The sequence below is a fragment of the Protopterus annectens genome, chromosome 5.part0, assembly GCF_019279795.1.
Source record: "Protopterus annectens isolate FY-2018-M chromosome 5.part0, PAN1.0, whole genome shotgun sequence".
NCBI classification, from domain to species: Eukaryota; Metazoa; Chordata; order Ceratodontiformes; family Protopteridae; genus Protopterus; species Protopterus annectens.
This window is the reverse complement of record NC_056735.1, coordinates 626334586-626348986: the sequence shown is the minus strand read 5'-3', so window position 1 is coordinate 626348986 and position 14401 is coordinate 626334586. Positions and strand designations below refer to the sequence as shown.

General features: G+C 39.8%; 1 protein-coding gene across 3 annotated transcripts in view; it reads left to right on the top strand.

The window, feature by feature from the left end:
- LOC122802711 (cohesin subunit SA-2-like) overlaps positions 1–14401 on the top strand; it is a 1740876-nt gene that overhangs the window by 117059 nt on the left and 1609416 nt on the right. For all 3 annotated transcript variants that reach the window (XM_044072465.1, XM_044072464.1, XM_044072463.1), the window contains exon 2: positions 5713–5868. In XM_044072465.1, coding sequence (XP_043928400.1) covers positions 5825–5868 — 44 coding nt within the window. In that variant the 5' untranslated portion in view covers positions 5713–5824. The remainder of the gene's footprint in view (positions 1–5712; positions 5869–14401) is intronic.

Below are 14401 nucleotides of genomic sequence, written 5' to 3'. Positions count from 1 at the left end.
GTTGGTGGCTTTGCAGTTGCCCACCCCTGCTGTAAATTTGATCTGGGACCCTCCTCCCAGTCTAGTGTCATTACCTCATTCTACCCAATACAGGGGGAACAGTTGAGAAGGCCAATCAGCTTAGTTTCTGCTACTCCTTTCTCTCTTTCCACTAAACAAAAAAATAGTAATTTCTAAGCTTATTTCCTGCCTTTCCTGTGGGTAGTCTAGTCTGGATTTAGATTTGCTGTGTCCAGGACTATTTGTAGGCATCTAGGCCCCCAAGCCTTTCTGTGTTGGAGGGAAGCCTTCTAGCTTAATTTTATTTCTTAGAACTAGCCAGTTGTTTTGTTTCAGCACTCACGTCATTTTCTTTGAGCTCAGCACTTGTTCAGAACTTATTGTAAGCACTAAATAAGCGACAAATTACTACATCACTCAACTTTCCTCACTGTCTAGAGGAAAACAGTTTCTAGTACTTAACAAATAAGCACCTATCCAGGCATGTCTAAGGGTCAGCTCCTGGTGTTTTCTCCTGTCTACCTGATGAATCTGTGCATCTTGGGGCAATGCAGTTATTGCCTCATGTACACAGACAACCCTCTCCTCCTACCAGCCAACACTACAACCTGTAAGACATTCACTTATATAGCCAAACTGGAAGCAAAGCTCTCTTCACCCGACTGGACTAGACAGTCAAGAGGAGAAGGTAAACACTTGCACCACACCACACTCAGCACATGCACATAGAAACACAAAACACACACCTACGTTCGCGGAGGCTCTCAGTAAAAACCTGCCCAAGCAACAGGGACCTCCAAAGCAGAAACACAAGCAACCTCCACCCCCCAACACAACTCAAATGACACATAGCCCACAAACTCAGTGTGCCACTCAGCCACAGCCCATAAGGCATAACAACGTACCCAACACTCTAGTCATAGGTGACTCTATAGTCAGGCACACTGATGTTCCACTCACCAGGCTAAACAAGGAGAAAGTTACTGTCAGCTGCCTGTCGGGTGTCAGGATCTGCCACATAACGCATGCACGCAGGTCACTAAACAAGTACAAATATGACTCTGTCATTGTCTATGCTGGTGTGAATGACCTGAGATGTACCTCCTTGGACTATATGAAAAGGGACATGGAGGAGCTGTCCGATCTTGTAGCCCAGGCAGGTATGACCCTAGCCCTGAGTAACATCCTGCCATCACCCAGAATGATACCACAGTACAAGGACAAACAATTGGCTAAGCTTCTGGTGTCATTCTAAGGGGATCCAGTGTCTGTCTGCCTGGGATGACATGATCGACAAACCACGATGCTTTGCCAGAGATGGCCTGCACCTGTTGGCCCTGGGATTCCGTATACTGTCTAACGCTCTAGCCACCCCTATAGTGCCTTTTTTTAGGCAAGGTTCAAATGACAAATTCACCACCCTAACAGGTACAGGCAAGAAGAATCTGAGGGTATTGCTACTCAATGCTAGAAGTTTAAACCTCAAAATGCACTCACTCGAGGCACTCCTTAAAATGGAGAACATCGACATCTGTGCAGTGACAGAGACCTGGTTCAAGGCTCCAGAGAGTACCCCTGCATTACCAGGCTATAATTCATACCACACCTATCGGCCACCTAACCTGGACTGAAACACTAAAGGCGGAGGCGTGTCCATATTCATTAAGGATATCCACACCTCCAGGCTAGTTGCTCAGCGTAATGCATCCGAGATTATCCAAGTGCAACTACCTCTGGGCAAGACTGCAATCCAAATTGTAGCTTGCTACAGATCCCCCACCATGCCCCAGGATTCTCACTCCTCATTTCTTAATGCACTGGAAAATATTAGGGTACAACCTAACACCCTAATAATGGGCGATTTCAACTACCCTACCATTAACTGGGAAAGCTACTCATGTACCAACTCTTGTGCTCAACGTTTTCTGGAGTTCATAAATTCCAGTGCTATGGATCACCTTATCCACACCCCCACCAGGGGCAGCAATATCCTAGACCTGGTTATTACCAACATGGGCAACCAGTGCTGCACACCAGAGGTCAATTCCTCGTTGGTCAAATCCGACCACAAGCTAATCACCCTAGACATTCACATCCCTCCCCTACCCTGCATTAGGGAAACCACAGTAAAAAATTTCTCCAAAGCCAACTTCACGCTTCTTAAGACAGAAGTGGCAAACTTCACGACACCCATGCTGACGGACAATAGAGGTACGACTGCTGAATCCTACACAAATGCACTTTATAAGCACTTACATGAGTGCATGGATTGTGCAATCCCTTACAGAACCAAGATGCTATCCTCCAAAAAAAGAAGCCAATCTGGTGATCCCCTACCATAAACAAACTCTACAACAGAAGAAAGAAACTGTTGCAAAAAAGAGTAAAATCCCATGATTGGAGAAACTCCCTGGTCAGCCTCAGGAAGAAGCTGAGATCCCTCATACAATCCTCCAAAGCTAGTTATGAAAACAAAATCGCCACTGACAATAAAGACAACCACAAAGCATTCTATAGCTATGTCAAGAATCTCAATGGCAACACTCAGATCTGCTCTGAGTTATAGCACAATGGCACTAAATATACAGAAGCAACTGATATTGCCAACATCCTGGCAGATAGGTTCGGTGCTAACTTTACCCCCCTGTCATCCCCTAAAGGGCCCATCTCAATACCAGAAGAATGCAAAGTTCCTGTAATCACGGCTGCACAGGTAAGAAACACACTATCCAAAGCCAAGAACACAGCATCCATGGGATCTGACGACATCCCAGGCTGTGTTCTACATGAACTACAGAATGAACTGGCACCCCACCTAAGTACCATGTTCAGTCATAGCCTCACCTCAGGCTATGTGCCCACTGAATGGCGCACAGCGATAGTTATCCCACTCCACAAAGGGGGAGCCACCACAGACCCCGGAAACTACCGCCCCATTAGCCTAACTAGCCTGGTCTGCAAGGCTATGGAACGTATCATCATGGAACTTATAAACAATGACATTGGTAATCTCCAAACTCAGGACTCCACCCGGTTCAGGTTTGTAAAAGGCAGATCATGTCTCCTAAACCTGATAGACTTCTTTGAAGCAGTCACCAAAGCCGTAGATGAGGGTAAGGTGGTTCACACAGCCTATCTAGATCTCGCCAAGGCTTTTGTTACCATCCCCCACTCTGGAATTATAGATAAACTCACTAAACTAGGTATAAATCCCTATGTCACAAGATGGGTTGCCAACTGGCTCACTGACAGAACCCACACTGTGAAAGTAGCAGACTCCAAATCCAACTTCAGACCAGTGACAAGTGGAGTACCACAGGGTTCAGTCCTGTGTCCTCTACTGTTTGGTATCTACTTCTCTGAAGTACAGGCCAACACAGAATGTCTTTGGCTAACGAAGTTCGTAGATGACTGCAAACTAGGAGCTATAATCAAAACCCTAAAAGATGTGGACATCCTACAAAAGGGCCTTGCTGAGACAGATGCCTGGTGTCAAAGCCATGGCCTCAAGCTCAGTGCCAAAAAGTGCATTGTCATCCCTTTTGGTAAAAACTCAGTACCCATGAACTACCACATAGGCGGTAGTCTACTTAACACTGAAAGTGTGATGAGACCTTGGGACACAGGTGGACAGTAGTCTCTCTTTTGATAATCACATCGCCACAGTAGTCAGGAAATCCTTCTACGTGGCACACCTCATCACAAAAGGTTTCTCATCCAGGAAAAAAGAGGTCATTGTTCCCCTCTACTCGTCACTCATTAAACCCATTATAGAGTACAATGCCCCTTTTGGTATGTACCTCACAAGACATCTACAACAACTGGAAAGGCAACAGAAATACCTCACAAAGAGGATTACCGGCCTCAAACAGATGCCATATGCAGACCATGTCAAAAACCTGCAGCTTTACTCCATTGCATATCGCCTACTCAGAGGCGATCTCTGCCTAACACACGAAGCTATGTCAAACCCAGAGCTTTTAGACATGCTCCACTTAAAGAAATCCCAATCCCTACGAGCTACATGGTCTATGGACCTAAACCTTGTCACCACAATAAACAGAACATGCTGGAGGGATAGATTCCTGTCCCAGACACTTCCCATACTGTGGAACAAACTACCTATCTATATCAAACAAAGCTCCTCATTAGCGCTCTTCAAGAAAAATCTTGATGATTGGATGGGAGAGAGGAAATTCACCCCGGGGATCACTTTTGTGGCTCTACTCGACAGTGGCACAGTAAAATAATTTTCTTGGATGCCAAAAGCCAGGGTACCTTTGGCTAGGCTTATATAGACCCTAGGTCCAATAGCCTAGTACCTACCTATGAACTCCCAGTCGGTGAGAGCCACACGCTCCAGGGATCTAAGCATTGTCATCACAATGAACAAAACATGCTGGAGGGATAGGTTCCTGACCCAGAGACTCCCCATACTCTGGAATAGACTGCCCATACATGTTAAGCAGAGCGCCTCCTTGGCCCTCTTCAATAGGAACCTTGACTATTAGATGGGAGATAGGAAATTCACCCCAGGGATCATGTCAGTCGCCCTGCTAGACAGGGGTCCAGGGAAGTAAATATAGTGGAAAGAAATATCCAGGGAATTTTTATGGCTAGGCTTGTATAGGCCCTAGGTCCGATAGCCTAGTACCAACCTTTGAACTGCCAGTTTTCACAGGGGGATTAACCTAGGCAGTGTTAATAGCAAATTCTTTATCCAGACATGAGATGCATTTGACAATTATAGGCCTGGAAGAGACTCCTTCCTTAGCTGGAGGTTTTGTGAGAGATCAGTGGGCTGTCTATATACCATATGACAAGCCCTCCTGAAGATTTAACACTTTTGGAATCCAGCTGATGAGGAAATTAACCATATTTCTCTTTACATTATATCATCAGTATCCAGTTATTTTGTTTTTGCAAAAATTTGTTGTGGTTTTCTTACTCACTCAGTCTTCCCTCAGTGTCATTTAAACTTTGTACTGTCTATATTATTATTTTGTTATTGGATCAGAGTTTTTAGAAGTTCAGACTGTTGATATTCTCTTTTAAGTAATTAACTGATTTATCCATATTGTCTATTTTAAAGATGTTTCTTTTATGGATGACAGTATCTACCTGAAATCCTTCTTTGTGGAGATGATCTTGCCTAGTCATTTTTGAAAACCGGCAACTTTCCATTGGTCTGTGGATATATATTCTAACAAGATTTTTTTAATTATTAATTTTTGACAAATATAATTTGATTCTGAGACAAAATATACATTGTTGTTTACTTCTAACATTGAAACAAGTTTGGTAGTCAATTCTTATAGAAAATATTAAAATAGAACAAAGCAACTAATACATGCTGCACTCAAGTTACCATCTTGGCTCAGAAAACCTGGCATGTTTTTGTTTTTGTTAATAATATTTATCAGTATCATAATCACCCATTGTAGTTTAATATTAAATAGAACAAATTCAAATCTGATGGCAGGTTATTTTGCAGGACATTGTATTTTTCATGTAGATGTCTACATGACATGTGCCTGTATTTTTGAAGTGAGATACTGTGTATGATAAAATGTATTACTCATGGGAAAGTTTTGTAGATATGTTTAAGAAAATCTAAAATTTTTATACTTACTCAGATGTAAGTTTGTTTTCTCTTGCAAATCATATCAAGCACTGCTTACAGTAATGTATATTTTCTTTTCTTTTATATAGTTGTAACACTGCATATAGTAGAAGGATAATTATGGCAAGAGAGCCAGTGATTTCTTCAAAAAGTCCACAGAAAAAGCCTTGAGAATATTATCTTGCCAGCTGAAATGTAGAGATGATAGCAGAACAACAACCAACACCGTTCATTTCCTACCTAAAGTAAGACAGTCAAACAACATTATTTTCTGAATGTACTTGTATTACACTCATCAGGATCAGAAATCATTTTTTTTCTTTAAATCATACTTTCTTGTAGGTCTGTTATACAGCCATGTATGGTGAACTGAAATGTTGGTTATTAAGGACCATAAAAATGCTTTTGATGTTGTGTGTTAAGGCTTTCCACAGCGGTATCTGATTTCTTTCATTAGTGTAGCCATCAGAATCAACATCAGTGTACCAGTATCAGAAATACTAGGTGAGCAAATGAGTGTAACTAAGGAAATTAATTTTTGAGCTGGAATACTGGATCTGAATTACCTAGATGTAGCAAGGCCTTAGTAAGCTTAATTTTGGTGGCTGCCAAGAAAGCAGTTACTAGAAAATGGAAATCAAAATCTAAACCAACCATACTTTAAGTAGTAAATATTTTAACAGAGGTAAAAGAACAGGAAGTGGGATCTTTATAAAAGGGTAGGCGTAAATTACATAGAAAAAAGGAAATTTTGAGAATAATACATGCAGAAAATGTCTTGGAAGAGGAAAGAAGTTTGATAAGACAGGAATTCAATAATTTATGTAATGTTTCTTAGATTATATGATGTCTAACAGTATATGTGAAGTATAATGTTTGTAAATGTGAACTTGTTAATATGGTTTGATTAGTTTTATATAAATGTAAGCCTGCTATGTCACAAGTGGGTAAACCTTCTTGGAGAGCTTACTGCATCTCTTCTGCTGTGGTTGGTTTTATTCTACAGCAGATATATAGCTGTAGAAAAAAAAAACATTTCATAACTTTTTTTAAAAGTAATTTGTGTGTGTGTGTGTGTATATACATGCATGCATGTGTGTGTATACATGCATGTGTGTGTGTGTGTGTGTGTGTGTGTGTGTGTGTGTACTGTCATTTGCTGAGATTTAAGTAACTCTTCCTTAATGTAATTTATAGTTATTCAGCTCTTAATAGAGTAGTAAGCAGATGCTTAAATGCAGATCTCTTCCACAGCAGATCAATCAATGCAGTTTTTGTTAGACCACAATTTGGGATATCATAAATCTGATTCTTTAGATGTCACAATAAAAAAGTCACATTTTCTGAGATGCAGCTTTTGTGTCAAGGTCTCATTTGTACATAATTTGAAAGTTGTGATGACTTCCATCTTCCTGTCTTTTCTGTTGGACCTATAGTGGCAGATTATATGTGCAGTGATAACTCATCTCTGGCTTACTGACACTGAATTTTCTAAGTGTCATCCATTTCCTGAAATGTCTGCCAGTTCTCACCCCCTGGTCATTCTATTTCTGGTAATCTTAAGTACCTTTGACTTAGCAGCACCTCATTATTGACAGGTCTAGTGAGGGTCATTGAGCAGTGAAACATATATTTCACATATATCTGTGATCTACTGCCAGTTTCATTTGTAGATATATTCCTGATGTCAAACTTACAAGTGGTTTGAAAACAAAACAAAGATTATGACGTTTTCTGATATTTTAGTTTGTGTCATCTTAGTTTTTCCATATGGCCACTAGGGTTACCACCTGTCCCACTTTGGGTAGTTGTGTCCTGCAAAAAAAAAAATTGAAAGAAATAGCAAATGTCCTGAGATTTTAGGACAAAAGTATTTTCTATATTTTCTTTAATAGTTGCATATAACAGTTATTTTCTATCTGAAATACCTAATTATTATAAGAAACAGAATAAGCAACTCAAATGCTACAAGAATAAGCTTTTATTTTGGCAAAAAAGAGAAGTTCTGTCTTTTGTACTGGCCGTGGGTATGTTTTGCCCTGCAAAATCTGATGTTTCTACAAAAATGTCCCACTTTGGGCATTTGAAAAGGTGGCAACCCTGATGACCACACCCAAAAATGATGACACTGTAGGTATTGCCAATACTTTACACAGAGCAGCAAAGCTTTCTGGGCAGTCACAACCCCCCTACTTCTTTAGAGAAATAGCAAAATACTTAACATTATGGTTTCACTTATAGATCATTGTGTGTCAGTTTTCAATGTAGGGTGTTCCATCTGTGAGCTATAGCTGACAAATTGTTCTATTACAATACAGGGTGGCCTAATGGTTAAGGTGTTCGCCTTAGAAACACAAGTTGCAGGGTTTGATTCTCACAAGGGATAACTGGCTAGGCTTAAAATGGCTCGCAAGGGCAGTTAGCTTAGTATGAACCTATGAACAAGACTCTCCTTTTGCTGCACTTACAATGGAAAATAGTAATGTATACACAAATATAAGCAGTAAGTATTATGGGTTCAGTCTTTCATGATATCAAGTCAATGATTTCAACTTCAGGAAAATGTTTAAGGGTGATGCTTGTCAAGGAAATGAATTGCATTAAACACTGGAAGATTTGATATGATGTGTGTATGGTAAGGAGATTACTATCATTAAGACCTGGGTATTTACACTTACGATGGAAGGTATGACAGTGCACTTGAATAAGCTGACTGTCGTTCTACAGTATCAAGCTAACATTATTAATGCCTTAAGAGCAGAATCATTATTACTTTTCCCTGGAAAAATGAAAAATTTGTTGAGAGAGTCCCATGTCTCGGGTTTGATACCTCTTCATTTAATAAAAACACAGTCAAGCATGCCCTTGAAGTTATGTTGAGAAACCTGCCTTCTTAATGTAAGCTTTATTTTTGGCACTGGTTGTGATAGAATGGCAGTGGAGAAAGATGTGGCAGAAAGTGACCTTATTGTCTTTGTTGAACATTAACTTCTGATGTAAGTAGTTTCTCACAGTTTTTCTCTCTATACAGAGTATATCTACACCTAGCCAGTATACATAAAGCTGCTACACTCGTAGGAAGGATCACTTCTGTGAATCTTACTCTTCAGGAGAATGGTGACAGCTCTTCGGTTCCTGGGCATCTGAGTTGATGACCTGTAGAAGGGAATCTTGTAGGTTAATGTTTAAAGCAGAAAGTTGCATTTCAGTTACACTGTGGCTGTGAAGACCATAAATTATGTAGTATTTACTGGATTTTTCTAGTATCTTAAATTAAGTTTGCGTCAAACTGTCGATGAACATATTAACATGAAGTTGTGAAAACATAATCTGCCTTGAAAGAGCAAAAGCAAGATATGCAGTTTATTAAGATGGGAGCCAGATATGGCAGCATGTGCATATGTGAAACTGTAGCCACCTGTGAAAGAGTAGTGACAACTTTGAAGGATGTGTGGTAGGGTGGTTATAATCCTGGCGTAGTCAACTTCATTTGACTGTAGCCATACATAAAAACAACATAATTCTAGACTCTACCTAACAGCCACTGGAGAGAGAGAGAGAGAGAGATGAATGTCAAACATGGAAGTGGACAGACATTTGGGAATTGATGAACATCAGTCAGTGTGTTCTTCATTAACCTAAGGGACCAGTATGGACAGAAACTGAACAAAATATATATTTTTATCTTATCTTGATGGTATATGCAGTATTACCTCCCTACAGAACTTGCTAATACTGCTAATATGATTTTATTTTTGAGGAAAACATTAATTTCCCATAATGCACAATGCATCCACAGCAAATTAGATTAGAATGCTTTTCCCTGTCCTGTAGGATCTTATTTCAAATGACTTAAAATGTCAGCAGTCAAGAGATATTAGAATGCCTGTTCATAGTGCCACTATTTTCCAGTGACTCTATAATAGGTCTTTGTTTTTTTTTTTTTGTTAAGACACTGTAATGAGCCCTTTATTTTATCTTGAGAAAACTAAACTGATTTTTGAGATGATTATCCTTGTCACATTCTTTCCCCAGTTATCTGCACTATTTTCAACTGCAAAAACATGTTGGTGATTTGTTTTTATTTTGCTAAGCTCTGTCACCCTCCCATAACCCTTGTCTTTACTCCCCAGGTTTCTACTCACACCCATTCCTACATCCTTGATTACTCCTTACCAGGAACCTCAGATGTATCCATTCATTGGGAGGATGTCTGATTCCTTGGGAAGAGAGGTTGATGGCATACCTTTTAATTATTCCTGGGAGCAAGGTATCTGATGGGATTTGCATTCATGGAGCAGATGGCCTTAATAAACCCCTAGCAGAAGGAGCGGCTAGGGAAGTGACACCTGGATACCATTGCCCCCACCCTCCACAAGTCTTGTCAGGATGATCTGTGAGGTGACTAGTCTTTAACAAAGATCACTTGGGCATTGGTATCCCTTGAGCCTCTCTCCTGGAATATGAAAGGTAGCTATTCACTGCTTCATCCCATCCCCATCAGGTCAGTCTTACAAGCAGCCCAATTCCATTTCCAAACAAAGGCCAGTGGTCAGTGGTGACACAAATTCCTACCTCTATGCAGTTTGGCCAGCTTTTAGTTGTATAATTGCACAAGTATATCAGTGGACATTAAACCAAACTGTTGGACTGCTGTACTTTTGTTATTGCTTAGTCATTTAATGAAGTCCAGCTCTTTGTGACTTCAAGGATCTTTGGTTCATCTTAGCCTTTGCAACCCTCTTCTTCCTTTAGGTTTAACTTTCGTAGCATCAGGGCCTAAATGATTTGATCATCTTGCGACCTAAGGAATTCTTTTCTATTTTCTCCAACACCACAGTTCAGGTGAATCAATTTTACAGAGCACAACCTTACTTATAGTTCAGCTGTCATAGCTATATGTCATTACTGGCACAAACCATTGATTTAACTGTGCAGATCAAATAGGTGATTTTGCTCTTTAATATGCTGTTCAGATTTACCACAGCTTTCATTCCAAGATGCATGTATCTTTTAATTTCATGGCTGCAGTCATCATTTGCAAAGATCTTGGTGCCTCTGTTTGCTCTCCATCAGTTCATTTGTTCTGTAGTAGCAGGAGCTAAAGATTTCTGGACAGGCGAGTGCCCTCTTGCCCATTTGCTCCTGCCCCTCATTCCCCACTGACTCATTTACTCATGGTGAGTGTCAGATAGAAGGGAACAGACCATCCTTGCTAGTTCTGCTTGGCCGACTACCCTATCACTTGGCAGAGAACCTCCCCTCCCTTATGGTGGCTCTTCCAAGCTGAGCTAGAGATGTAATCTGAGGAAAGTCCTCATCTCACAGTGTGGGATTGCTAGGCTCAAGCTCCCTGGATAAGATACTTAGTGCTTTTGCTAGATACCACCCATGTTGTGAGCTAGAGCCACCTCCTTTCCCCCTGGATTGGGATGACAGCTGCAGCTAGTAACGCTCATCCTCCACAGACATCTCCTGTAGGTGCCTGTGCCACTACTCAAATGTGTATCAACTGAGATGTAATCAGGTCTTTAGCCCTCTCTGCCACACAGTGACTGACCTTCTTAGTTTATTAATACTGATCAACCCAGCTTATGTGCTTTGTATTTTCACCTTCATTAACAGGCTCTTAAACGTCTCCTTACTTTCAGTCATCAGAGTAGAATCATCTGCATATTTCTCCTGGCAGTTTTTAATTCTATCATCTGATGCATCTAATTCAGCATTTTGCATGAAGTAACAAGTGTACATATTAAATAAGTAGGTGACTGTATGTATATCCCATGTCACACTAACTTCACAATCTTGAACCAGTCCTTAGCAGACAAATAAGGTGACCATTATCCCCATTTCTCTAAGGATTTGACATAGTTTGTTATGGTCCACACAATCAAAGGCTTTAGAGAAGTCAGTCAAGCAAAAGAAAATGTTTAGTCTCATATTCCCCTGTTTTCTCTGCTATTCACCTGGTGTTGACAGTATGATCCCTGGTGCAACAGCATCTATTAAACCAGCTTGTGCATCTGACAAGTCTCAGTTTATATATTGCTGGAATATAGCTTGCAGGATCGTAAGCATAACATTGCTTGCATGTGAAACAAGTGCAGTTGTTGGTAATTGAGTACTCTGCAGTATTGCCCTTTTTGGAATTAGAATACAGATCGACCTATGACCTTTTCTAATTCGGTGACCATTGTGTTTTCAACATTTGCTGGCAAATTATGAGCAGCATGGGAAGAAAATCAGTGTGCAATATTTTAAACAGTTTGGCTGCAATTCTGTCACTTCCTGCAGTCTTGTTATTAGTAAAGCTCTGTAGGGCTCATTTGACTTCACTCTTCAGCATGTGTGTCTCTAGATTAGAAAACCTATCATTTTGTTGGTAGTGATGTTTGGATCCTTCTTGAATAGTTTTTCTGTATATTCCTTGTACCTGTTCTTAATATCTTCTGCTAGGTCTCTGACCCTTTATCTTTGGTCATGGCCATTAATACCTGGAAATTTCCTGTAACATTGCCAGTCTTCTTTAAGAGATCTCTTATGATTCCCATACTGTTATCTTTTTTCCAGTTCTTTGCGTGCTCATTTAAAGTGTTCTACTGCAGTTTTGTGCTTACCTTATGCACCACCATGGTAGGTGGTACCTCCAGTGCCATGGCTCATGTTCCTGCCACTAACACCTGAAACACTGAGAGATGTTTGAAATTAAATCCTTCCTTTTTTTTTTTCTGTGTGACATCAACAAAATAGTGATGTCAACACAGGGACATCATGGAGGTATGGCCATAGAATTTAATTCCATGCCCCATAGCACAGCAATGGGACCCCATCCATTAAAGTACATGAATTATGGTTGCTACCTTTTACAATGATGAAAACTAGACCAAAGGCACACCCCCCTACACTATCCATGACTCTGCCTGGCTCCATCCCATTTCCACCCATGTGCATACCCATTTTAAGTTATAATTAAATATACCATCAGGGTGGAACAACTCCTTTAATCTATTTTATATTTACATAATCTTGGACTTGCTCACATCACGCTGCTTTATTTTTCTTTTTTTCGATTATCTTGGACACTATCGCATCGATTCAGTGAAACTTTTTGAAAAAAAAAAATCAGACCGAGGTTTTTTTTTTTTTTACATAAACTCTGGCATTATATTCCTGCTACTAAATAAAACACTGAACTACTAAAGAATAATTCTGATTTCCAGATAGTCTGGAAAAATACCCGATAGATGTCAAGACCAATACTGAATAAATCCCTTCTCTATAAAATTTACAAATACACTATAACTATGTGGACAATCCTTAGTAAAATATTTACAAAACCTTTAATTAAGAAATTGGCCACTGTAAAATGGAGTGGAAAATACATTGTGGCGCTTACATTACAAAGTGCTGCAATGTATATATAAACTATGATAAGACACTTTAAATATGCATCTTTATCTGTTCTTTTCATTTTTGGAACTCTGCATTCAGTTCAACATTTTCTCCATCATCATTGCCTTTTGTTTTTTTATGCCATTTCTAAAGCCTCCACTAGGAGTTATTTTGCCTTCTAATTCTACTTTCTGTTTGGAATATTTTTTGCCACTTCCTGGACATTGTCAAACTCTATCCATAGTTTTTCAGGCACTCCATCCACCAGAGCTGTTCCCATAAATCTGTTCTTCACCTCCCACTACATTTAGTATTATATTATCAAGGACCACAATATCACCTTCCACAATCTCAGTATGATTGTACAAAAACTCTGAAATACCAGGACCTGCAATATCAAACTCCTGGACTTGCCCCTGCAGAACCCATGTTAGTACTCATTTCTGGATCCACAGCTCTAAGGAGTTTTGATATTCAATGTTTTTGTTCTTGTGTGTCTTTGCAATTTAGCATTTTGGTATGATTATCTTGGGATTGTGGAAGTCAAAGCCATCATTTATAACATTATAATAAAACCCTCCACTACATATTCATATGGGATATTGTTGAACTCCTATCTAGCTGGTCTGGAGACTTTTTCTGTTTTCTTTATTTTGATTCTAAACTTTGCAATGAAAAACTGATGATCCTATCAGCAGTCGGGACCAGGTATTGTTTTTATGTTGTATGTGCAAAGCTTGTTCATTGCTGATTGCAAAATAGTCAGCCTGATTTGCCTTCTAGTCAATATCCATACATAAAGTGATCCATTACAATCCGCTGTTATTCAGTAATTTCCAAGATATCAATGTTTTTTTTTCTTGTCATACCATATTCAGTCACAAGTTTGCTTTGAGTCATTCTTCTGTCGTGTTTCAGATTCCTTTGGTATATAATTCTTTGCAAATTAAACTTTCCTTTCATCTCTGACCACCTCAACCAATGGATCAATTCTCCATCATTACGAGTTTATCAGTATCTTAATTTCTATCCCTACTCCTACTTGCCCTCTGTTCTTCAAAGGGTCTACACATTCACCTTTCTTTGGTTATAGTATGTCTACAATTTCAAAAATAAAAGAGAAGGAACCTGCAATGAAACTGTGTCTGGTTTTTCTGCTACATTTCCAAACATGTCTCCACGGAGTGACTGTGTCTTACCTGGAGCTGCTACAGAGCAGTCCATCTCAACTAAAGACTCCAGCCAACAAAACGCCATCTATAAAACAAGGTTAGTAGTAGAACTACATCTTTCCCTGTAAGCCAACCTGAAGGCAGACGGCAGATATAGTTTCCACCCTCACCCTCCCTAATTACAGCAAATCTTACCTGTATTCATCTATAGGTC